At 37.3% G+C, this 27,139-nt stretch overlaps 1 protein-coding gene across 11 annotated transcripts in view; it reads right to left on the reverse strand.

Annotated features, from left to right (window-relative positions):
* Dync1i1 (dynein cytoplasmic 1 intermediate chain 1) overlaps positions 1-27,139 on the reverse strand; it is a 312,827-nt gene that overhangs the window by 234,639 nt on the left and 51,049 nt on the right. For 9 of the 11 annotated variants that reach the window (XM_074064709.1, XM_074064704.1, XM_074064710.1 and 6 more), the window contains one exon: positions 22,829-22,888. The exons of the other annotated variants lie outside the window; for them this stretch is intronic. In XM_074064709.1, the coding sequence (XP_073920810.1) occupies positions 22,829-22,888 (60 nt within the window). The remainder of the gene's footprint in view (positions 1-22,828; positions 22,889-27,139) is intronic. 11 annotated transcript variants of the gene reach the window in all.

A 27,139-nucleotide genomic window follows, 5' to 3' on the forward strand; every position in this document is an offset into this window, starting at 1 on the left:
TTCTTCATTTCCCTCTGGTTCCTGTAGTAATTTTTTGCTGTGGGGAAACTGGTTTCCCTTCTGTCTTCCCATCATTGCCCTTGGTGGTGTTACTATCCCTGCCCTGTGTGCAATTAAGTATTTTCTAGCTTGTAATGATAACAACGATGATATTTAGAATGGAAGGGTGAGGACATGGAAAGCAAAGAAATTAAAGAAAAAGGGAAAAACATATAAACAAACAAGTAGAAAAAAACAAAACAAATAAAAAGAGTTTCAAAGATATAAACAGGGAGAGATAGTGTACTAATCAACAGTAAGCTAAACAGGCATTAGAGAGATAGTGAGAGGATCGAAAATAAAGAATAAAAAAAAGTAAAAATAATAAATAAATGAAAAAAATCTCCAAGTTCAAATGCAATAAAGTTTCAGTCTTAATAATTTTGGTGTTAGCTCCTCAGCTTCCAATCCTAGAGATGGTGTCTCAGAAGTAGTTCTGTCATTGTCTCATCAAAAGGGAAAAAAACTGAAAACAAAACAAAACAAACAACACAGAACAACAACAAAAAAAAACCCACAAAGTGTCCCAAGTTCAAATTCAATACAGTTTCAGTAAGTTTTTCAGCATGCACGTGTAGTTTGATTGTTGTCTCATCAAAGGTAGGGAGAAAAAGAAAAAAATAGTCTGGAGACAGTTCTGTGAATGGCTATCTGAGGCTGTGGCTCACCTGCCTGCTGCTGTCAGCCTGCTGTTGCTGGAGGCGTCATTTATGCAGATCTTAGGAGGAGTGAGCTTAGCACTCACCTGGCCCTGAAGGCTTTGTTTACTTAGAGTTCTCCCGGGTGTGACTGCCACTGCTATAAGCTTTCCCCTTTCCAACCACATTGGGGGAAGTGACACTGCACCTGCTTTCTCAGGCCTGTGTGTTTATTTACAGTTCACATGGGAACTTCCCCCCTCTCCTGTGGAGTTTTCCTCCCACCGCCACTTTTACAAACTTTCCTGCTCCTTGTTGCTGGGCATGTGCCGCTGCTCCTGCCTTCTCCAGCCGGCTTGTTGTGAGGGATTCTCCCCCACCCTTCAGTGCTCAGGGCATCCCGCCCTCTTTGCTACGTGTGTTTTTTGTTGTTATTGCTTATTATTCAGTTTTTTTTCTTTTTTTCCTGGGTGGAGGTCGGTCTGTCCAGGGGGCTTTGCTGATCTGGCCCAGGATTGTCTGTGGAAGTACCAAGTGCCGCTTAGCTCACCTTGTGGTCCACGTCTTCCTAAGCCATCTGGGTGCTGCCATCTGGTGGCGGCATGGGAGCCCTCCTGGTTTCTCCGTTTAATGTGAAGTGGAGATGCTATGCGCAGGCTGGAGGTGTGGAGGAGTCAAAGTTTTGCCTCTTCTCGGTGGCCTTGCCTGTAAGGTGTATCTCCAGCAGCTCTCCAAGATTTTACTTTAGGAGGCATGCTTTCTGCTTCCACACTCTAGCTGCCATCTTGGAATCTCTTCATTGCCCATTTTAAAATTGTGTTGACTCTTTGCTGGTGATTGTAAGAACTTTTTATATATTTTGAATACTAGAGATTCTTCTCAGATATGTGACTTATAATATTTTCTCTTGTTCTGTGAGTTGCCTTTTTACTCTCTTAATGGTGTTTTTGAAGTGTGAAAGTTTTCAGTTTTAATGATATCCAACTTACATAGTTTTTCATTGAGTTCTTGAACCTTTGGTGTATATCCAAAATGGTCACTGCATGATCCACAGTCCTGAAGAGTTATGTCTGTTTTCTTCTGTGAGTTTTATAATTTTAGTTATGTTTAGGTCTTCAATCTATTTTAAGTTAATTTCTATATATGGTAAGAGGTTAGAGACCCAGCTTCATTCCTTGCATGTGAACATCCAGTTGTCTCAGATTTAATTTTTCTAAGTATTCAATGGCAAGATTAAGCAGAGAAACAGAGAAAGTCTTATTTCTGAATAGATGACACCTTTTCTGACCCATTATTGATATTGGGAGATAAAATGACAAGTTAGAAACAGCCTGACATCAGTAGGACTGCTTTTAAAAAATCAGAACTTAGAACCTGTACATAGAAAAGAAAGAATTAAAATGTACCTCAGCCATCTAAGAAACTCTAAATTTTGTGAATTATGATCAGAAAAGGCTTTCAAAAATGGTCTTCAATGACAGTTTCAGAGTTCTCAATAACTGGAAAATATAATGCTATAATATATTTGTTAGGCCAAATGACAGGAGAGAAACGGGGGTAGATAAGGTGGCATCGTCAGAAGGTAGGGTCAGAAGCCAGTGTCCAACACTCAAAATCTTGGAAGCCTAAAGGAATCGTTGCAATACTAGGACATTTCTAAAGCAGGGAGAAATCCTGAAAGTCAAACAAATATAACCAGGAACAGATGTTCTCACAGACAAAGAGTTATTTGGCTGGATGCCAAAGCAGGTCAAGGCCAAGATATAAAAACATCTTCATTGGGCCCAAACTCAATTCTACTGATTTTTATTATTGCATATTGACATGTGGCTATTTAATCCACAGTGTACATTAAACATGCTGCCAGAAATTTTTTTTTATTGCCTCTAAACTTTCTTCAGGTAAGGTTTTAAAAGATGAGCCCCCTCAGACTGAGGCTGGTAATAAGGCCATTTTCTTCCTCACACAATAGCTTACCTTAGTGAAATAGTGTCTTGAACAAAAGAACTACTTTGGTCAGCATAATTTATCAGCAGCCACAAACTACATTTGAACAAAACACTATGCCAGATCTTTACAACAAAGAGAATGAGGAGATAGAATATATACACCCAAAGGCAAGTAAGAAAGGTGCAAATAGTAAGAGCCAACATGAGCAAGTCACATAATAAGTGGGATAGGAGACTACAGAAGTCAGATTGCCATGTGTTTGGACAAATGAAATAGGTTTCATTAAGAACAGAGAGTCTGGTATAGCTCTTGAAGGATAGGTAGGACTCAGGTAAACTGGAAAGAATAGGGATAGTGTCCTAAGGAAGGTGGTCCTGCATATACAAAAATCTGAATTCACATTTTATGCCTGAGAGTTGAGTTTTGCAAAATAGAAGAAATTTGGAGTCGGGAACAATGGGAGATTAATTTAGAGAGGTTTATTGGGTCTAGATTATCAGACGGCTCCAAGTATCAGGCTAAAGAATGTGGACTTTATGCAGACATTGAGGAGTTACTGAGTAAGAAACCAATAGCTGTGAAGCATCATTTAAAACATATTAGTCTAGCAACTGTGGGAAAAATAAAATCTAAATTCCTTTCTGAAAAATCAGGGTTCAGATGTCAAGTGTGGGAAGTGAGTAACTTAGAAGCTGAGTGCGAACCACTGGGAATGGAAAGGAAACACCGCATTTTGGAGACTCTGGAAAATAATGAAGGGTAAACTTCAGTAGTTAACTTCACATGGAGGGTGAAGGAAAAGGAGCAGATTAGAGAGATTATTTCAAAGCTTCATGGTTTATGAGAAGAAAAATGCATGGTGTAGCTGGAAGATGTAGGAGAATCTAGAGAACAATCCAGATTAGGAGTAAAAAATGAGTCCTTTAATGTATGATGTTGTGGTAAAGAATTTTCCAATTGAAGACCAAAGCTCAGAGAAGACAAAGCTAAAAATGTGGCCCTTGGGTCACCTACTGAGAGTAACAGAGAAGATGCAGCATCCACAGAAAGAGAATATGAGAAATTTATGTAACATAAAGGAAGCTGAAAACTTGAGAAAGGAGTTAATTTGTTTCCTAAATACTGTGCGCTAGTGCCATTAGGTGTCAAGGTGTGACACTCAATGATGGACGTCTAGAGTTGGGAATAGAACACCACAGGGAAGAAAGGTGTTGGGGGGGAGCAAATCCAGGAAGTATTTGGGCTGTGGCTTCCATGCAGCACACATGGGTTTATCATGCACCTCCAAGTGCTCTCCTCCAACTACTGACAAACAGCTTGATAGTTTGCCTTTCCTAATTACCCCAAGAAAGATGAGTTTCAGTTCTTCTATATTCACATAAAAAATCATTTTAGGATGTAATTATTCCATTTCCATGATATTTACTTCTAAATGTGCTGAGATATTAGTTTGGCAGCTAAAACATTTTTCCTGAACAGAAGCAAATGTCAAGTCTGGCTTAGACAATAATCACAGCCAAAGGGTTTGTCTTGAATTTCACAACACAAATCTTGCAAAATTTCTGGGATCAAAGAAGAGTGAAGATAGTCACAGTAATAACTGAACTTGACAACACTGGTGGAGGTTCTGCTGTTGGTGTCCACTTTGAGAAATGGAAAGTTCAGAAAAATAAGCACAGAGACTATATAATTATGTTTATTCCAGTATCAATACAAGTGACCATAAGATAAAATGTTTTTTAGCTTTTATTTTCTTGATATCTTTAAACAAGTTCCCATAAAATTTGTAACATAAGCTGTATAATTGCAGACTTTTGCAAGTCACCAAGTACCAAAGTAAAAGCACATCTCCTTAATAACTGGCCTTCATTTTCTGAAATTGAATGAAATAAGAACATTGCTGTTTTGAAAATCCCCTGGTAATGGAAAATATCTCATACTAGTTTACTCAAGATTCTTAAGAGCACAAATAAAGACTGACAACTAGCAGATTCACTAGAAATGTTTGGGGACAAATAAATGATTATTACATGAGGTAAGCAAAATGCTTCCTTCACTCTTGTGACAAAATTCTGATTGGATCTGTAAAACTAAGTCATTAATGCTTTTCATGAGTCAAAATTTGTGCGTATTTATGGGTTCTGAAATACATTTTACTCTTATATTTTGATTTACATGAACATATTATAAGATGGTGTTCCATATTCCAACTTTTCAGAAAGTATGATTGATTGAATATTATTGAAGAGGCAGATATCAACTTTCTCAAGGGCACAACCTATAGAGTCTCAAGAAAATACCGACATTGTTGAAAGGAAACATTGAAAACAAATTTAAAGCAGAGATCTAACTAAAACACCTAAGAATATTTAACAAGTCTAGAGATGTAAACTGGTGGTAGGATGCTTGCTTAGCCTGCAAGAGGCTCTGAGTTGTAGGGACCAAACAAAAGAGGAACAAGAAAACACACTTGACAAAATGTGAAAAATAAGTGAAATGAAGGTTTCTCTATCAAAGACTATTGAAGTTATTATTGTTCTGTTAAGCAAATGGCAGTAACTTTAAAATTTGAGATCTCTAAAACTACCCAGTTAGATTTTCTCCAATACTGAAAATCATCTTGAGATTTTATGCTTTTGAAGTGTCATTTAAGAACTGGTTTTGCCTTTTTTTTGGTTTGGACAAGATCTCGTGTGTAGCCCAGGCTAGCCTTGAACTGTGATCTTCCTGTTTCCACCTCCTGAGTGCTGGGATTATAGGTATGTACCACTACCTCTGGCTTATTTCTATTTTTGACAGAGGGATCCCTCTATTTCACTAGAGCAGTTTAGGATGGTGCCTGGTAGATTTGGGACTAATAGCCGTCCTTCCTTTCATCTAGGAATACAATGCAGAGAAGTTTTAGAGAATGAAGAGGTCACCACCTACTAACAGTGTCTCTTAAAGACTGAAAGTCTCAGTTCCTTCCTCAGGGAAAGACATGACAAATTCTTGCTTGTAGCTTCAGTTTTCCCTCATTCTCATTTTACTTCCAAATATTCCAACAACCCTATCAGGAATTTAATATACTAATACATAGGAAAATACAATATGAGGCTTAAATGAAATCGGGGGGCACTAAATGTCCTCTACGTTATCTGTTTAACACTTTGGAGGAACCACAGAATACCTTCACTGCTTATTGATGCGTACAAATAACAGAATCCTTTCCTCCCTCCCAGCCCCACTCCTCTTAGGCAGACTCAGCCCATTCTCTCTGAAGACTGGAGATGTCTTGGGGACATGGGCATTTATGTTCTCTTCATAAAACACCAAGTTATTTTACATATGACCTCTCCCTCAAATCGTCTCATTGCAACCCCTGATGTAAATGATGTATTGATTTACTTCCCACCCTCCAGTTCTTTCTCTCTTATGGTTTTTTCTTTCCTTTTTTCATTTCTTCTTTTTCTCCTTTTTTTTTTTTTTTTTGAGCCAGGGTCTTCCTTTAGAGCACAGGCTGGCCTCAAACTCTCTCTATTCCTCAAGCTGGCCTCTAATTCTCTATCTGCCTACTTCAGCCTCCCAAGTGCTGGGATTTCAGCATGTACCACTGTACTTGGCTTTCCTATAATATTGTAACTTGATCTTTTCATCCCATCATTTTATTTCTCAACATACAAATCCAGGATCAAGTGACAAAGCATTTGTGCTTTGGCCCGAGAAGAGTAATGGGGACCAGATTTACCATTCCAGTTGAAACCAAACAACAGGCAGCAGATTGAATGAAAGAACAGCTTACAAGATAGCAGAGATCAGGCAACCAGTGAGTGACACATGAGATAGGAAACAAGCAAGATGAACCCTACAATTGCTCCAGTTTACTGCACTGAGAGAGTTTCCAGGCCATGGTGCAGGGAGAGAACCACGTAAAATCCAGCAGACATCCTAAGTGGGAGAGAAAGAGTCCAGGGGGACCAGGGAGTTAGAATTCAAAAGAGAAAATAGCAGAAGGAAACTGAGGTCTGCAAAACTGAAAACTCAGGTCTGCAAAGGGTTTCCCTTGAGGATTTAGCTCAGTGCTGATTAGTGTACAAATCAGGAAACTGCCTGAGACCAGGAAAAGAATTTATATGAAAGGTTTGTAGGAAACTGTCTGGGCATTCTTACAGGAGTAAGAATATGGCCTGTACCCATCAGATTTTAAAACCACAATATTTACAGGGTACTATTTAGAATACACATATGAATCTTGCCATAGTAATAGGAGTTAATTAACCCTGGCCTATACACTGCTAAAGTGCTAGTTTTTGAAAAAACTCTTAAAAGCAAAGACGAAAAGGTTGAAGCTGTTTTTAAGTAAATTAACTATATCTCAGATGATATCTTAAGAGATTTATAGGGACTCAAGTATATCTAATACCTAGCAAAGTAATATTCATGATGTCTGATGTCAATAAAAAAATTACCAGATACATGGGAGAACATTAGCAAGATGGCAAAATATGAGGATCAGAACTCCCTGTCTATCCACAGGTGCACCAAATAAACACATGAATCAATTCCCTCCAAGAAAAATCCAGAAATAAGTTCAGAGACTCTTGTACACTGCACAACTGTGAAAATTCCCACTTTAAAATCAGTAAGAAAAGCTGAGTCCTACTCATGGGACTGCATCAGTCAATCAGAGAGAATCCCTCATCTCTCAGCTTCTCCCTGAGAAGGGTTTAAACCACACATCTAGTGCCCCAAATTTTACAGCTGCTGCCAGAGAGACAGATGCTTAGTGTGCCTATCTCTGGAAGGTGCTGGGGTCCAGCATTCACTAGTCCCCTGGGACTGCTTAGAAAAACAAGCTGCTTTAAACAGATATCAAACTCTTCCCATATCTTTCCCTTCTAGTTCAGCCCAGAGCAAGTAGGGAATAAATCAGCTCCCAGCTTTACCACGAAAAGCTCTGACATTTCCAGCTGCTACCCAAGGTTCTGGCTTATAACTAGACTGCAGCTGGAAGTTAACAAGGCAGGCAGGCAACCACCAGTCTCCTGGCAGTATGAACACATCCTAAGAAACCCCCAGCTTACTCCAGTGTTTAAAAAGGAAAAGGCTCCATCTTCTCCCTAGGAGAAGTTGAACCACACAACAGATTACTTTTCCAGCTACTGTGTGAGTGTCTGTCTACTAACTTACCTATTCTAGGAGATGATGGACTCAGTATCTACTATTTACCTGAGGTCTACAAAGAATAAAGCAGTGGTCCTGAATGTCTTTGCAGGCTCTTCCCATGATCCCTCCTGCTGTCTAGCTTTATCAATAAAGTCCAGTTTCCAGTTTCTTGGAATGTGTTACACTGCCTATATAGCATCTAACTTTTCCAGCTTCTATCCAAGGATTTGGCTTCCATTTGTCAATGGAGTGGACAGGGAAAGCAAATACTAGGTTGGAGGAGCTTAAATAAATATGTGGATACTTCCTGTACCTCCCATAACCTTCTTCAACAATAAAAGCTTGCCTCTAGGTTCTTCCTAGAAGGAACTAACTACCTAACTAGACCCCTAGCTTTTTTGGTTGCTACCCCAGGTACTGGCCTCTGACTTGCCTGGGGACCGGTGTTTGCTAGACTCCCGGGTGACACAAAGTAAATAAATTACTTGAAAGAACATGCAGTCTAAACTTGCATAAAGGCATTTGCCACAGCTTCCCTTCTTGAATCAGTGCAGAGTGATAAGCTCTAGCTCCCAGCTTCTTCCTAAGGAGAGAAGGAATTGGATCATGCAGATAGTATTCCAATTGTTCCAGCTGCTATTTGAGGGACTGGTTCTGATCTTGCCTGTCTCAGGGCACTAAGGGGGCTTAGTGTTCTCTAGTCTCCTGAGAGCCACTGAAAAAAGTAACTTTGGATGAGCACAGTGGTTTAGGAAATATCTAGGAACTGACAATGTGGCTCCAGTGGTAGAATATCTATTTTGTGAGTGTCTGCTTTGCAAGTGTGAAACCCTGAGTTCAAACTGCAGTCTTACCAAACTAATAATAAATAAACATCCAGAATCTCTGACCAAGATGATTGGAGTATTGTATTCTATTCAGGACCAGTGTGTGAAGATTGGGTTTTTGTCAAATGTGCAGAAACCAATATAAAGAGTTAAGGAAAATGAAGAAACAGGAAAATATGCTCTAAATACAAGAACAAGATAAATCTGAAGAAAGCAACCATAACGAAATGGAGATATGTGATTTACCCAAAGGAGAATTCAAAATGTCAATCATAAAGATGTTCACCAAAGTTAGGAGAGCAATGCATAAACAAAATGAGAATCTCAAGAGATAGAAAAACTTTAAAAGTACCAAACAGAAATCGTATAGACAAAGGACACACTGAACTAAAAAATCCAATAAAGTGGTTTAACAGCTCACTTGACCAAGCAGAAGAGCAGCAGTGAATTTAAAGACAGTTCATTGGAAGTCATCCAGTGAGAAGAGTAAAGAGAAAGATGAAAAGAATGAAAAGGAAAAAAGATGGTTTAAGAGAAAAATGGGATGATACCAAGTGGATCTATCCATCTATCTATCTATCTATGTATCTATCTATCTATATTCCATGGGAGTGACAGGAAGGAGCGAGAGAGAGAATGAATATATCAAGACACTTCTTCAAAAAAAATAATGTCTATTTTGGAATTCCAAGATGGCGGCTAGAGGTAGGAAGCAGAAAGCGAGCCTCCTATAGTGAAATCTTGGAGAGACGCTGGAGACACACTTTGCAGGCATAATCACCAAGAAAAGGCATAACTTTGACTCCTCCACATCTCCAGCTGGCGCAGAGAATCTCCACTTCACGTTAAACGGAGAAACGAGGAGGCCCCCGGGGCCGCCAGTGGCCGGCGCCCATACGGCTTGGGAAGACGCGGACCAGGTGAGCTTTGCGGTACCGCGGTAGCCCCACAGACAAGCCTGGGCCAGATCAGCATAGCCCCCTGGACAGACTGACCTCCACCCGGGAAAAAAAGAGAAACTGAGTACTAAGCAATAAGAACAGTTAAGACACTCTGGAAAGAGGGTGGGGCGCCCTGAGCGCTGAAGATCGGGGGAAGGGACTCCTTCCCGGGACTGGAAATAAACGAGCCGGGCAGCCGGAGAGGCTCTGGCAGGAGCGGGGCGCGCCCAGCAACCAGGAGCGGGGACGCTTGTGAGAGGAGGGAAGACCCACTTCCCACGTGAACTGTAAACAAACACGCAGGCCTGACAACGCGGGGGCAGTGTCACCTTTCCCAGTGCTTGGAAAGGGGAAAGCCTGTAGCAGAGGCCTCCGCACAGGAGAACTCTGAGCAAACAAAGCCTGTGGGACCAGGTGAGCGCTAGCTCACCCCAGAGATCTGCATAAATAACGCCACCAGCTACAGGCGGAGAGCAGCAGGCAGGCAAGCCACAGTTGCAGATACCACTCTCAGAACTGCCTCCAGACGCTTTTTTTTCTTTTTCTCCCTACCTTTGATGAGAGAACAACCGAATTACACCTGCAAGCCGAAAAACTTACTGAAACTGTATTGCATTTGAACTGGGGACACTTGGTGGGGCTTTTTTTTTTTTTTCTTCTGTGTGTGTGTGAGTGTAGTTTTGTTCTACTTTATGCATCCCCTTTGATGAGACAACTACAGAACAACATCTGAGGCACCAACTCCAGGACTGGAGATTGAGACGGACATCCAAATTATTAAGACTGAAATTGCATTGCATATAAACTTGGAAGTTTTTTGGTTTTTTTTTTTTTTTTTTAATTTTCTATTTGCCATTTTATTTTAATTCATTTTTATAAACAGATATTACTTTCATATACTTATTTTTTATTTTTTTTATCTTTGATTTTCAATCCTTTCTCTGTCACTCTATTGTCTGTTCAGCTTACTGTCAATTAGTACACTAACACTCCCTGTTTATACCTTTGAAACTCTCTTGTCTGATACCTTGTTCTGCTTTCTCCCTCTTGTCTGTATATTTGTTTTCCCCTTTTCTTTAACTTCTTGCTTTCCATCTCAGCTCACTCTTCCATTCTCAATATTACCATTGCTATTATTACAAGCTAGAAAATACTTAATTACACACAGTACAGGGACAGTAACAACACCAAGGACAATGACAGGAAGACAGAAAAAACAAGGAAACCAGTTTCCCCACAGCAAAAAATTAGTACAGGAACCAGAGGGGAATGAAGAGAACAGAAATTCAGAGCCAGACTCCAACAAAATGAAGATAAACTATGCCAAAGGACATAATGAAGCCTGCAAGAATAATTTAAAAGAAGACATACTACAAGTACTCAATGAGAATTTTATAGAGATGATACTGGATAGGGTCAACCAAAATGTACAGGAGACACTCAAGAAATTCCAAGACAATAAAAATAGAGAATTTGAAAAAGCAAAAGAAGAAATAAAGGAAACCATAGAAGCACTGTATAAACACCAAAGTGAAAGAGAGAACACAATGAATAAATGGATAAATGAACTCAGGACAAAAATAGACAACAATAAAGAAGAAAACAGCCAGGATATGGAAAACCTCAGAAAAAAGAACGAAACAAAACTGCAAAACAAAACGGAAGGCCAATCCAGCAGAATAGAACAAACAGAAGACAGAATCTCAGAACTTGAAGATGAAATGGTAATTAAAGGAAAAACTGAAGAACTATTAATTAAACAACTCAAGACCTGTGAAAAGAAAATGCAAGAACTCACTGACTCCATCAAAAGACCAAACTTGAGAATCATGGGCATCGAAGAAGGAGAAGAGGTGCAAGCGAAGGGAATGCGTAATATATTCAACAAAATAATAACGGAAAATTTCCCAAATCTAGAGAAAGATATTCCCATACAAATGCAAGAGGCCTCCAGGACACCAAACAGACCAGATCAAAATAGAACTACTCCACGACATATCATCATTAAAACAACAAGTTCAGAAACTAAGGAAAGAATATTGAAGGCTGCAAGAGAGAAAAAACAAGTAACATACAAAGGTAAACCCATCAAAATCACAGCAGACTTCTCAACAGAAACATTAAAAGCAAGAAGAGCGTGTGGTGAGATCTTCCGGGCACTGAATGAAAATAACTTCAACCCCAGGATACTCTACCCAGCAAAGCTATCATTCAAAATAGATGGAGCAATAAAAGTCTTCCATGATAAGCAGAAACTAAAACAATATGTGACCACAAAGCCACCATTACAAAAGATTCTGCAAGGGATCCTGCACACAGAAAGTGACACCCAACTTAACCATGAAAAGGCAGGCAGCACCAAACCACAGGATAAGAAAAAGCAAGACAGTAGAGAGTAACATCAAGTTAGGTACACACAATCAAACCTTCAAACAACTAAGATAACTAAATGGCAGGAATCACCACATACCTATCAGTACTAACACTTAATGTTAATGGACTTAATTCACCCATCAAAAGACACCGTTTGACAAAATGGATTAAAAAAGAAGATCCAACAATTTGTTGCTTACAGGAGACTCATCTCACCAACAGAAATAAGCATATGCTTAGGATGAAAGGCTGGAAGAAGATTTACCAAGCCTATGGCCCCCGAAAACAAGCAGGAGTAGCAATACTTATCTCTGACAAAGTAGACTTCAAACCTACATTGATCAAACGAGATAAAGAAGGACATTCCATACTCATAAAAGGGGAAATAGACCAAAAGGAAATAATAATCATCAATCTGTACGCACCCAATGTCAACACACCCAATTTCATCAAACATACCCTGAAAGACCTAAAAGCATATATAAATGCCAACACAGTGGTTGTGGGAGACTTTAACACTCCATTATCATCAATACATAGGTCATCCAAACAAAAACTCAATAAAGAAATCCAAGATCTAAAATATGCAATAGATCAAATGGACCTAGTAGATGTCTACAGAACATTTCATCCAACCTCTACACAATATACATTCTTCTCAGCAGCCCATGGAACCTTCTCCAAAATAGATCATATCCTAGGGCACAAAGCAAGCCTCAGCAAATATAAGAAAATAGAAATAATACCATGCATACTATCTGACCACAATGCAGTAAAAGTAGAACTCAACAACAAAAGTAAAGACAAAAAACATGCAAACAGCTGGAAACTAAATAACTCATTACTTAATGAAGAATGGATCATCGATGCAATAAAAGAGGAAATTAAAAAGTTCCTGGAAGTCAATGAAAATGAAAATACAACCTACCGGAACCTATGGGACACAGCTAAGGCAGTCTTCAGAGGAAAGTTTATAGCCATGAGTGCATATATTAAAAAGATTGAAAGATCCCAAATCAATGACCTAATGATACATCTCAAACTCCTAGAAAAACAAGAACAAGCAAATCCCAAAACAAATAGAAGGAGAGAAATAATAAAAATAAGAGCTGAAATCAACGAAATAGAAACCAAAAAAACCATACAAAGAATTAATGAAACAAAAAGTTGGTTCTTTGAAAAAATAAACAAGATCAATAGACCCCTGGCAAACCTGACTAAAATGAGGAGAGAAAAAACACAAATTAGTAGAATCAGGAATGCAAAAGGGGAGATAACAACAAACACCATGGAAGTCCAGGAAATCATCAGAGACTACTTTGAGAACCTATATTCAAATAAATTTGAAAATCTAAAAGAAATGGACAGATTTCTAGATACATATGATCATCCAAAACTGAACCAAGAGGAAATTAATCACCTGAATAGACCTATAAAACAAAATGAAATTGAAGCAGCAATCAAGAGTCTCCCCAAAAAGAAAAGTCCAGGACCTGATGGATTCTCTGCTGAATTCTATCAGACCTTTAAAGAAGAACTGATACCAACCCTCCTTAAACTGTTCCATGAAATAGAAAGGGAAGGAAAACTGCCAAACACATTTTATGAAGCCAGTATTACACTTATCCCAAAACCAGGCAAAGACACCTCCAAAAAGGAGAACTATAGGCCAATCTCCTTAATGAACATTGATGCAAAAATCCTCAACAAAATAATGGCAAACCGAATTCAGCAACACATCAAAAAGATTATTCACCACGACCAGGTAGGCTTCATCCCAGGGATGCAGGGGTGGTTCAACATACGAAAATCAATAAACGTAATAAACCACATTAACAGAAGCAAAGACAAAAACCACTTGATCATCTCAATAGATGCAGAAAAAGCCTTTGATAAGATCCAACATCATTTCATGATAAAAGCTCTAAGAAAACTAGGAATAGAAAGAAAGTTCCTCAACATTATAAAAGCTATATATGACAAACCTACAGCCAGCATTATACTTAACGGAGAAAAATTAAAACCATTCCCTCTAAAATCAGGAACCAGACAAGGATGCCCACTATCTCCATTCCTATTCAACATAGTACTGGAATTCCTAGCCAGAGCAATTAGGCAAGAAGAAGGAATAAAAGGAATACAAATAGGTAAAGAAACTGTCAAAATATCCCTATTTGCAGACGACATGATCCTATACCTTAAAGACCCAAAAAACTCTACTCAGAAGCTTCTAGACATCATCAATAGCTATAGCAAAGTAGCAGGATATAAAATCAACATAGAAAAATCATTAGCATTTCTATACACTAACAATGAGCAAACGGAAAAAGAATGTATGAAAACAATTCCATTTACAATAGCCTCAAAAAAAATCAAATACCTAGGTGTAAACCTAACAAAAGATGTGAAAGACCTCTACAAGGAAAACTATACACTTCTGAAGAAAGAGATTGAGGAAGACTATAGAAAGTGGAGAGATCTCCCATGCTCATGGATTGGTAGAATCAACATAGTAAAAATGTCGATACTCCCCAAAGTAATCTACATGTTTAATGCAATTCCCATCAAAATTCCAATGGCATTCATTAAAGAGATTGAAAAATCTACTGTGAAATTTATATGGAAACACAAGAGGCCACGAATAGCCAAGGCAATATTCAGTTAAAAGAACAATGCAGGAGGTATCACAATACCTGACTTCAAACTATACTACAAAGCAATAACAATAAAAACAGCATGGTACTGGCACAAAAACAGACATGAAGACCAGTCGAACAGAATAGAGGATCCAGATATGAAGCCACACAACTATGAGCAACTTATCTTTGATAAAGGAGCTAAAAATATACGATGGAGAAATAGCAGCCTCTTCAACAAAAACTGCTGGGAAAACTGGTTAGCAGTCTGCAAAAAACTGAAACTAGATCCATGTATATCACCCTATACCAAGATTAACTCAAAATGGATCAAGGATCTTAATATCAGACCCCAAACTCTTAAGTTGATACAAGAAAGAGTAGGAAATACTCTGGAGTTAGTAGGTATAGGTAAGAACTTTCTCAATGAAACCCCAGCAGCACAGCAACTAAGAGATAGCATAGATAAATGGGACCTCATAAAACTAAAAAGCTTCTGTTCATCAAAAGAAATGGTCTCTAAACTGAAGAGAACACCCACAGAGTGGGAGAAAATATTTGCCAATTATACATCAGACAAAGGACTGATAACCAGAATATACAGGGAACTTAAAAAACTAAATTCTCCCAAAACTAATGAACCAATAAAGAAATGGGCATGTGAACTAAACAGAACTTTCTCAAAAGAAGAAATTCAAATGGCCAGAAAACACATGAAAAAATGCTCACCATCTCTAGCAATAAAGGAAATGCAAATTAAAACCATGCTAAGATTCCACCTCACCCCTGTTAGAATAGCCATCATCAGCAACACCACCAACAACAGGTGTTGGCGAGGATGCGGGGAAAAAGGAACCCTCTTACACTGTTGGTGGGAATGTAGACTAGTACAACCACTCTGGAAAAAAATTTGGAGGCTACTTAAAAAGCTGGACATCGATCTACCATTTGATCCAGCAATACCACTCTTGGGGATATACCCAAAAGACTGTTACTCCAGAGGCACCTGCACATCCATGTTTATTGTGGCACTATTCACAATAGCCAAGTTATGGAAACAGCCAAGATGCCCCAGCACTGACGAATGGATTAAGAAAATGTGGTATCTATACACAATGGAATTTTATGCAGCCATGAAGAAGAACGAAATGTTATCATTCGCTGGTAAATGGATGGAATTGGAGAACATCATTCTGAGTGAGGTTAGCCTGGCCCAAAAGACCAAAAATCGTATGTTCTCCCTCATATGTGGACATTAGATCAAGGGCAAACACAACAAGGGGATTGGACTATGAGCACATGATAAAAGCGAGAGCACACAAGGGAGGGGTGAGGATAGGTAAGACACCTAAAAAACTAGCTAGCATTTGTTGCCCTTAATGCAGAGAAACTAAAGCAGATACCTTAAAGCAACTGAGGCCAATAGGAAAAGGGGAACAGGTACTAGAGAAAAGGTTAGATCAAAAAGAATTAACCTAGAAGGTAACACCCACGCACAGGAAATCAATGTGAGTCAATGCCCTGTATAGCTATCCTTATCTCAACCAGCAAAACCCCTTGTTCCTTCCTATTATTGCTTATACTCTCTCTACAACAAAATTAGAGATAAGGGCAAAATAGTTTCTGCTGGGTATTGAGGGGGGGAGCGGGAGGGGGTGGAGTGGTTGGTAAGGGAGGGGGTGGGGGCAGGGGGGAGAAATGAACCAAGCCTTGTATGCACATATGAATAATAAAAGAAAAATGAAAAAAAAAATAATAATGTCTAAACAGTTCCTAAACCTAGGGAAGGAAATAGACATCCAGATCTAGGACGCTCAGAAAACACCAAATGAGACAAATAGAAAGAGACCCACACTGATACACATTATAGTCAAATAGTCAAAACAGGAAAATGATAACATCTGGAGACCAAAATACTATACTTGGAAAACCCATCCTTTAAAAAACAAAGAGAGATAAGACTTTTTCAGAAAACAAAAACTGAATAGGTTCACTACCATTAGATTTGACTTATAAAAAAATGCTAAAGGGAATGCATTTAGATTAAATAAAGGAATGTCAAACAGCAACCCAAGAGCAAAAGAGAGTATGAAAGTCACTGATAAAGACAAGTATACAGACAAAAGGAGTGTTTTTACTATAATAGTCTTTAATTCAAGGATAAAACTAAAAAGACAAAAACATTAGAAATAAGTATAACTATGTTAATATGCAACATAAATAGATATGAATTGTGGTGACAATAAGATTCAATATCATACAAAATCTGCTTAAAACAGACAGATAAACAATATTTTACATAAGCCTCATGGTAAAAGTCAATCAAAAGAAATGGAAAAAGAGCTCATCAATACATACAGCAGCGAAACTCAAAGGAAGACAGCAATAGAGAAAATAAGAGAAAACAGAACTATAAGACAAGCAGAAAACAAATAAGAAATTGAGAATAATAACCTCTTTTTCATCAATAATTACTTAAGTATAGATGTATTAAAGTCAACAACCAAGAGATACAGTGATTGAATGAATTAAAACAATAAGATCTAAATACATGGTGACTATAAGAAACTCACTTTAAATTTAAGGACACACACAAGCTAAAAATGAAGAGATGTAAAAAGATATTCAGGCAACTGGCCATCAAAATAAAGCAAAAATGGCTTGACCTGTGTCAGATAAAGCAGACTTGAAGTAAAAAAAATGTCCCTAGAGACAAAGCAGGTATTACACAATGATGTGTCAATTCAGCAGGAAGATACAAGAATTATAAATATACATGCACTTAACACCAGAGTAACTAAAAATATAATGTAAGTATCAACAGATCTGAATGAAAAAATTGAAAGCAATTCAATAATAGCAGAAGATTTTAATATGTCATTTCAATAACAGAATGTCCAGGTAGAAAACCATTAAAAATAAAACCAGTCAAGACGAACAATGCCATAGACCAAATGGACTTAACTAACCTATACAGGACCACCCAGGAGCAGAATACATGTTCTTCACCAGTGTAAATGGAACATTCTTCAGGATTGTTCACGTTATGATACAAAACAAGTCTTAATAAATCTAAGAAGATCAAAATCATATTAGTATATGTTATGAACACAATAGGATTAAGTTAGAAATCAATAATAGAAAGAAGACTGGGGGATTCTCAAATACATGTAAGTTTAAACTACATGATATTGAACAACCATTGATTGGGTCAAAGATAAAATTAAGAGATAACTTAAAGACTATTTTGAAACAAATGAAAATATAAACCCAACATACAAAAAATATGGGATAAAGCAAAAAGTTGTTAGAGGAATGAAGTTTATATCAATAAAAACCTACATAAAAAAGAAAGTTCTCAGTCTAATATTATATCTCAATAACTAGAAAAAGTACAAACTAAGCCCAGAGCTAGCAGAATGAAGGAAAGAATGAAGACCTGATCAGAGATAAAACAAATATATATAATTTCAATTTAATTTTTTAAAAAAGCAAGAAAACATAACTACCATGAAGAGATAAGACAGTAAATCTAACACAGTTGCTGGAATAGCAAGCAAGAATATTAAAGCTGTATTTCATGTGTTCAAAATATTAGTAGTAGAAACATGGAAGATACAAAAGACCCAAATTGAACTTCTAAAGGTAAAAATTAAAATCTATAAAATTAAAATTTCACTGTGTAGGCTTCATGGAAGATTGGAATTATAAAGCAAAATATTAATGGGTGAAGTGGCTCAAGTGGTAGAGCACTTGCCTAGCAGGCATGAGGTACTGAGTTCAAAGCCCAGAACAGCCAAATAAAAAAATAAATGAACATGAAAACAGTAATAGGAACTATCCATATTAACAGAAACTTCCCAAAATAAAAATCTGATCAAAAAGAAAAAAACAAATGCAAAATTGAACTGTGGAAAAACTAAAAGTTACTGAAAATACATGTGATTCAATTCCCCAGAGAAAGAAGGAAGGAAAAAAAAATACTTGAAAAAATGATCATCATTTTTTTCCCAAATTTAATGAAAATTACAAACTCACAGATTCAAGAATCTCAATATGACTCAAGCATGGAGAAAATGAAAAAAAAAAAAACTATGCTAAGGAACAATAAAATTAAGTTGCTAAAAATTGGTGAAAAAAGAGAACATGATAAAAAGAGAAAAAGAAGAACATGTTTCATACAGGGGATTAAGGGATACCAGAAGATTCTGGTAAAGACAATACAAATGAAAACACATTGCAACAAAATTTTTAAAATACCAAAAAAAAAAAATGATTGTCAACAGAATTGTATGCTTAGTGAAAATATATTTCAAAAACAAACATGTAAAAAAATATGTATATTAGGCTGGAGATTCAGCTCAGTGATAAAGAGCTTGCCCAGTAAACACAAGGCCCTCCAAGGTCAATCCTCAACATTGCAAGAAACAAAGAAAAAGATCTTCACTATGAGAAATGCTGAAGGATTTTCACAAGCCAGAAGTACAATATACCAGGTAGAACTATGGATCTACACACCACAATGAAGAATATCAAAAAATATCAACTACATGGAAAAATATGCTATTTTAATTATAATTTAAATTTGTTTCAAAGATTATTGACTACACAAAAATCAACACAATGAATGTGTACTTTATAACATGTATAAAAGAACAATTTATGATAATAGCAAAAAGACAAAGAGGAGAGAAATACATATATAAATACAACCTCTGTTTCTACTTTATGAAACTAGAAAAAGAAGTACAAATCAACTGAATAAACAGAAGAAAATAATTAATTAAGATCAGAGTAGAAATCAGTGAGATAGAAGGTAAAGAAATAGGGGAAAAATCGACAATTTTTTAAGGACAATAAACTGAAAACCTCTAGCCACACTTCTTAAGAGAAAAATACAAAATTTACTAATATCAGAAAGGAGAGGTGATTCTAAAATTTTGAAAGGATGATAAAGGGTTATTATATACAATTTTAGGTCAATAAATTTGCCAGTGAAGACAAAATCAGCATATTACTTGAAAGACACAAAATACCAAAGGTCCTTCAGAAAGAAACAAACTTAATAGTACCTTTACTGTTAAGTTAATGAATTTGTAATTTTATGTAAATTTTATTTACATAAAATTGCAAACACAAATGTTTTCTGGGTAAATTTTATACTACCAAATATTTAAGGAATCATTGAAAAATTGAAATTACGATATAAAAAGCATGATCCATAAAAAATTTGTAAACTGGAATTTATTTTAAAAAATGGCTTGCTATCTTAATGACACTGTTATGAAAATGAAAAAGACAAATCATTGTTTGGGAAAAATATTGATAAATTTTCTATCAGATAAAAGATTTTTTCCAGAATATGTAAATAAGGAGAAAATAAAGAGCCTAATTAAAACTCAAAATTCAAGCACTGAGGTCTGAATATGAAATGCACCCCACAGGCACGTGTGTTGCGGCTTGGTTCCCATGATCAGAGATAGGGATATGGGGAAGTTAAGATGCCATGCCCTTTCACCATGATGTTTTTGCCTCACCACAGACCTAAAAGCAGTGGAGCCAGCCAGCCATGGGCTGAAACCTCTGAAACCATGGGCCAAAATAAACTGTTCTTCCTCTTAAGTTGAATTTCCCAGGTATTTTGTCACAGCAACAGAAAGCTGGCTAACACACTGGAGACATTTCATCAGAGAAGATAATCACAATAAGATATCACTATATTCTTTAATAATTGTTTAAAAATTAATATATATATTTTAAGTCCAAAGCAAGGTTATCAAGAATGTAGAGGTATTGAGGATCTCAGACACTACTGATAAGAATATATTATAGTAAAGCAACTTTGAAAGCAGTTTGAAAACTTCATAAATATTTAAATATTTGCCATATGATACAACATAATAATTTGAGGTATTTTCCCAAAAGAAAAGAAAACATATATCTAGAAAAGATTTATCCATGAATGTTTATGGCAGTTTTATTTGCAATAGGCAAAAATTTGAGACTACCCAAATGCACATCAGGAAGTGAATGGGTAAACACACTATGGTACAGTCATACAATGGAATACCACTCAGCAGTAAAAAAGACTCCATTATTGATACGCACCTAACATAAGTTAATCTCAAAATAATTATTCTGTGTGAAAGAAATCAGTCAAAAGAGTCCCTGCTAAATTATTTCATTTTATGAGATTCCAGGAAATGCCAACTAATTTGTAGTGACAAACAACAGATTGATTATTCTGGGGGCTGGAAAAGTGTGGGGAGACCCAGGATTGTGTACTACAAAAGGCATGAGGAAACTTTTTTGGGGAGGGGATGAGTATGATTGTGGTTGATAATTTCATGAATACATTAAAACATCAATTTGATTAGTTTAAGCATGTATAGTTTTGTGTAAATTACACTTCAATAAAGGTATTAAATCAAGAAATAGAGCAAGCTATGGATTATGGTCAATCCCAAACCACATTACATCTAGAGATATAATCCATCTCTAGAAAAATCTTGTTGCCTGAGGCATATTTCATCAAGTTATGCATGTGCCCTGAACATCAGGATTATCAAAACGGGAAATTTTCATAGAAGCATTACTTGAAATTGTAACAGGGCTAAAATAATCTTCTGTCTCAAGTATTTTTTGGACAGTCTTCCAAATACTCTATATAAGCCACTCTCAGTGACAGAATCCTATCTCACTGTCTGTCCCTGACTGTCCACTCTGAAGTAAAATGTAGCAGGCAAGGTGGGAGCCACAGAAATGTCATCTCCCTTCACTAAGTCACAAGTTTTAATCTGCACAGTCAACATGAGTTTCCACTTGGAAAATGGATGCAAATGGGGAAATTTCTAAATATTCCACATCAGAAAGTATAATTCAGCAATGCTTCAATCTGTCTAAAAATCTGCGAAGTGAATAAGGTAGTCTGCCAACAACTCTTCTATTTTTTTTTTTTTTTACATGACTCCATACGGAAGAACTGGGATTCAAAGTTCCCCTGGACAACAACTTACTATCTGTTCAGTGCTTCTTAGCTTGAGTTAAACCATATTTACTGATTATCTAAACAATACAAATTGAAATATGACATCATACACTATCTAATTAAATAGTCCAAAGCATAATAATTTTAAAAAAGGCCAGGGTGCCAGCAAGCTGAAGTGTTAGGTAAGATATTTATTTGGTTTCATATTCTTAAGTCAGCCAACACAGGGACACAGGCAGGTGGCACTGAACCTGACACGCAGAATTCATAGAAATCCAGTTACATGTCCAGGAATTCAGAGTAAATAATAAATAAATGCCCACTGAGAGATATAACTGTTTCCATTTAGAAAAAGTAAGTTCCATAAATTTTGAAATGAAATGTGGTATTCACATATTGGAGGATCCAGTAGTGTGTTGTTAAATTCTTAATCACCAGCTTGGGGCGGGGAAGGCACAAGTCCTGGTTTGTAGTATGTGTCAATTTCCATATTGCACATATCCCCACTTGGCTGATTTCAAGTTCATTCAACTGACTGTGAGGTTGGAGAGAGTGCACAATTGGCTTCATAATTGACCATGAGCTGGTGGGAGCCCTCCAATACCTTGTGTGACTACAGCTAACTCCAGTAGAAATGAACTAAGTTTCTAGGATATGTGTATACTTTATTCTTTGTGGATGAATTTTTAACTCTGAAGCCACCTTTTAACCTGTGATAATAAACTTCTCTCTGAAAATATTATCTTTAGGAGGGATTTCTAACGTCAAGTATTTGTGCTATCATAAGATTGAGAGATTAAATTTAATTTTTTCTTTCACAGGAATCTATCTATTCAAGCCTTAATTCAACTAAGATTTTGTTGAGAATTCTCCATAGAACGAAAAGGAAGGGAAACAAACAGGACATTTTAATAACAATCTTGAACAAAATTAACTTAGAGCAACTTGTTAGTAATGGGGGAGAATGGTTAGGATAAAGTCAAACATGTCTTCCATTTCAGAACTGTGTGCCCCACTTTTAAGTACAGGTGTGGGTCCTGGTTCATAGTTCTGTTTGGGGGGCAGTGTTATTTTCCAATGATAGGAATTAATAAGGGGAGATCAAAAGCCATCTTTTTGTGGTGTTTTCCACAAAAAGAGACTTTCTTTAAAGCTTTGTAAGGAAAATTAACAGAAGGAAATAAACTTATCAAACTGGAAGTTCAACAAAAGGAGCAGCAACAGTGCCAGCATTTCAACACAACTGTAGCAATGGAATAATAAAAGGAATAACGAAAGAGCAGACATATACCCAAGTTCTGAGTCTGACTGCAGCTGGAGCACTGAGGGGTCTGTGTCCCACTGCAGGGTCCTAATCGTGCAGCACAAAGGAAAAAGAACACAGAGAATTAACAAAAGGGGAGGGCAACAAACCAAACCAAACTGTGTCATTCATCAAGGCAATGGCATATACAATACAGACACAGAACACATCCCCACTCCTTCCCCTTCAGCCCCCCGTAGTCATCCAGGAGATAGGAAGGAGACATCTTTTCCTTGAACATCTGTTGATATTGGGAGAAAGCCTAGAGCCAAATATTCAAACTCCACACACATCCATCCACCCTTTGCTTTGTTTGGATTGGTACTGAAGACTGATTGAGTTGAGTTTATAAATTGAGGCACCTCTGACATCTCCGAGTCCATCTACTTCTTAGAGCTCCATGCAGGAAGGAGAACTACACGCAAATGGATCAGGGCAAGGAGCATCTGGGGACATTGGGCTAGATGGAGTGTGACTGCAGGGTCTGGTAAATAATTGGCTTCCTCAGGTCACTTATTGCAAATATTAGATTTCACCACTCATGGATATTTTCATATTTTTTAGCTATTGATTATACCCAAATGGTCACCAACAATGTTATTTGTCTGTAAGATGCCAAGAATTAATTATATCTTTTAAAATATTTCACAAGACATAACACAGGATATCAATAATTGCCAAAGGTCCAATTTCCCTTGTTATTTCTTCTTCAAAATAAGAAGAGACAAATAGCTCTTTTATTCTAAACAGAATACACACAGGAACTTTCTCAGGCAGGCTCTTTAAATTTCATTCACAGAAATCAGTTACAAGGGGATGAGGTTACATAGGAAACAGTTGATGAACAGCCTACCCTTTGGAGTGAGGCATGTGTGATTCTAGTCTGGTCATGGTGACTTACCAGTTGTGTGACACTGGGCATGCTATTGAAGATCTCAGACCCACAGACCGGAGACATCAGCTTATCTTGGGAGTATGCAGAAATGCAGACACTGAGGTCCCACCCCAGACTTGCTGATTTCACACTACAACTTAACAAGTTCCCCAGGTGTCCTATGGGCACATTAAAGGTTAAGAAGGCCTGCACAGTTTTCTCGTCTTAAAAGACTATTTATGACCTGCTTACAGCTACCTTTTAAACTTATCTCTAGCCACTCTTCTCCCACACTTTATGCCAAACTCAGTGTCCTCCTTGATATTCTTCTCCCAGAGGTCTGTGTGACTCAGGCACTTGGCTCTAATGTCTACTCTTTAGAGACCCTTCCCCCTTTCACCACATGATCTCAAGTGGCACTTCCTTATCACTCTTCATTTCTTTCCTTCACCCTGATTTACTTTCTTCATAGTACTCATCTTTATCTATGATTTTATTATATATCAGTTTATTCATTACTGTCATTGTTTGACTCTGGACTTAAGTTTTGCAATGCCAGGAGTGGTTATATCCCTAGAGCTGTGCCTGGCATGTGTGCAATATCTGCTGAATAACTGAATGAATCTTTCTCTGGTTTTCTACAGAAATTAAATGCAATTATCCCTAGAAAATATGTAGCAATTATTTGATAGTCAGTAGCTGTTCTTACTGCTTCCATGACCACTCTAGCTGCTAGTAGTTTCGAGTCAATGCCCTACCTATGTGATAATTATGCCAGTTCCTCCTGCAAGGAGAGCAGGATGGAGTTTCACAACTTCCCTTATTATTCCACTGATATCCCCTTACCTGAATTCTCTCAAAGATGATAATTAAAGTCCTGGGGGAAAGAACCAGCTACTGTTTCCTCAGACCAGTGCTTCCAAAAACTTAACGCACATGCAGCTACCTGGGAATATTGTTAAAGTACAGATTTTGATTGAGGTGGTCTGGGGCAACCCAAATTCTTGCTGATGCAGATGCTGCCAGTATATGGACCACATTTTTGAGTATCAAGGTTTTGACCTAGATCAGTGGTTCTCAAACTGACTTTGAAAGTTTAGAAAAATATAGACTGTTGATTCCCAACCCCCAAAAGTCTGGTTGGTACATCTGGAGTAAAGTTTGAGAATTTGTATTTCTAACATGGTCCCAGGTGATGTTCAGAGAATGACAGGCTAATCCATAGCTTTCAGGTATTAGCAAACTAAAGCCTCAGTGATGCTTATCTACACCTGCATTGACCTGTGATTTGCTAAAGCCTGCTCTAAAGCTTAAGCTACCTTGAGGCCAATTAAATCAGAATGTCTGTGCAGGATCCAGGCATTTATAATCTTGAAGGCTCTCCAGGTGATTCTGATTTCAGCCAGTGACAAGAATCACTGCTCTGGACTTACTCTATACTCAAGAAAAGAAGCCCTTACAGTTCTGGACACCAATTCCTTCACTTCAGTTCAAATGATAGAAGTAATTGAAATCTATTGAAATAATTTGTATTTCCTGTTCACATATTTCTGGGGATCAAATTTAAGGGCATTTCTTCTGCTGCAGACAGAAGAGCAGCCACAGGTTCTTACTAACTATGAGGAGCATTGCCTTGTAAGGCGTGAGACCCAGGTACTGAGCCCTTCCTGTGCCTACAGGTTTCGGATAGGACAAACTTCCTTGACTTTTTCCACCTCTCCCAGGCAGGTGAAGAATGCAGCAGCTCCCAGGTGTTCTGGCTGTTACCTCACTGATTGAACATATCATCTGGACTCACTATAGGCTTAAGTAAAAATGGTGATTTTCCAGAATCACCCACCTAAGAAGCCACTGATTAATAGTTTGGAGTTTTTATTTTCAGCCAGAACAACAGAGGTGATATATATATAACTAACTTTACAACAGCCTGTCCCCCACTCCAGTAAAAGAATCTCAATTAGTATTAGGAACAAGGTGTGGGGGTAAGTAATACAGCCAAGGATAGCATCAAGTATACGAGGTTTTTTTTTTTTTCTTATGTTTTCCTATCATTATCCATGGGAAGGTCAGACTTATACAGAATACATGTTTTTTGTTTTTAAAATGAACTTAAAGATAATACATTACCTGAGCAAAGATTTGTTTGTGTCTCCAAAGATGGCTTAGGAACATATATTAATGTATGAGGAATTCCTTCTGTGCAAACTTTTATAAAACCTCCTTTGCAAATGGTAGCATTTTAGACAGGACCCTATCTAGCCTCAGGATGAGAGGTTTGTGTTCTGGGTATGGCTCTACTGTGTCACCAGGCAAGTCTCCTTCTGTCCCCAGTAAAATAAAGGAGCAGGCCTAGAAGCATTTATCCATTTTCTCTGACTGATTCTATTTTTTCTAGTTCTGTTTTTTCAGTCATTTCTGGAATCGCTCAATTAATGCATATAGTAGAGAGAATATTTTTTATAAGGACATTCATTTAGTCACTCAAGAAATATCTATTAAGGCTTCATGTATAAAACATAGAGATAAAGAATTTAAAAATTTAAAGAAAATTACAGATCCTATGGGGAGATATGTAAGTGGTTTATCAGGACATGACAGAAAGTAAACAAATAAGTGGCACCACAAGTGTGCTGAGGGACATGGGACTTGCACTTAAGAATTTGACATTTAAGTAAAGAAAATGAGATACATGAATAATGACTAATAATATACTGCTAACATATATCAGGAAGAAAGTTGTTCTCATCAGTTGTGCTGGGCTTGGCAAAATTTAAAATTTCAATAAATATAAGCTGAAAAAATAACTAAAGGCCATAAAAGATTAAAGAAAAATTCATTTGTACATTCTTTTCACTAAGTCTGTATCAGACAGCCAGGCACTGGGGTATACTTTTACCACCATCTGAGACCCAGATCAGGAGACACAGCTCTCATAATGTCAGAGATTCCATTTGATCTGGTTCTTGAAGTATGGAGTAGGATTTGGACGTACACTCATTTACATCAGTGCCTGGTTGACTGGACTTGGGTGGCTGAGTTAGTCTACTAGACCCAGTTATACTTTTGGTGACAATTTACCAATTTATAAGAAGAATAATTTCCAGGCAAACTTATCACACAAGTCTGACAGTCTTCTCTCTTTGAAGACCAGCTTCCTGGGAAGTCTGATGGCCAAGAGGTTTGAGTTAAGAACCAATGAAGCTGAGTTTTAACTATTGTAGCTTCTCCCTGCCTTCCCTCCACTGTCCTCATCATTCACTAAGACCACACATTCCCTCACTGACATCCATATTTTCCTTTCCTCTGATTCCTATACTTACCAATCCAGTCCTTTTTCATTGATACATTCTTTGTGTGTTTTTAAAATTATGTCAATTAGATTTCTGTCTAGTTATCCTGGCGAGGAAACTATCTTGGTTTTGTTT

The sequence above is a fragment of the Castor canadensis genome, chromosome 2 (genome assembly GCF_047511655.1).
Source record: "Castor canadensis chromosome 2, mCasCan1.hap1v2, whole genome shotgun sequence".
NCBI lineage: Eukaryota > Metazoa > Chordata > Mammalia > Rodentia > Castoridae > Castor > Castor canadensis.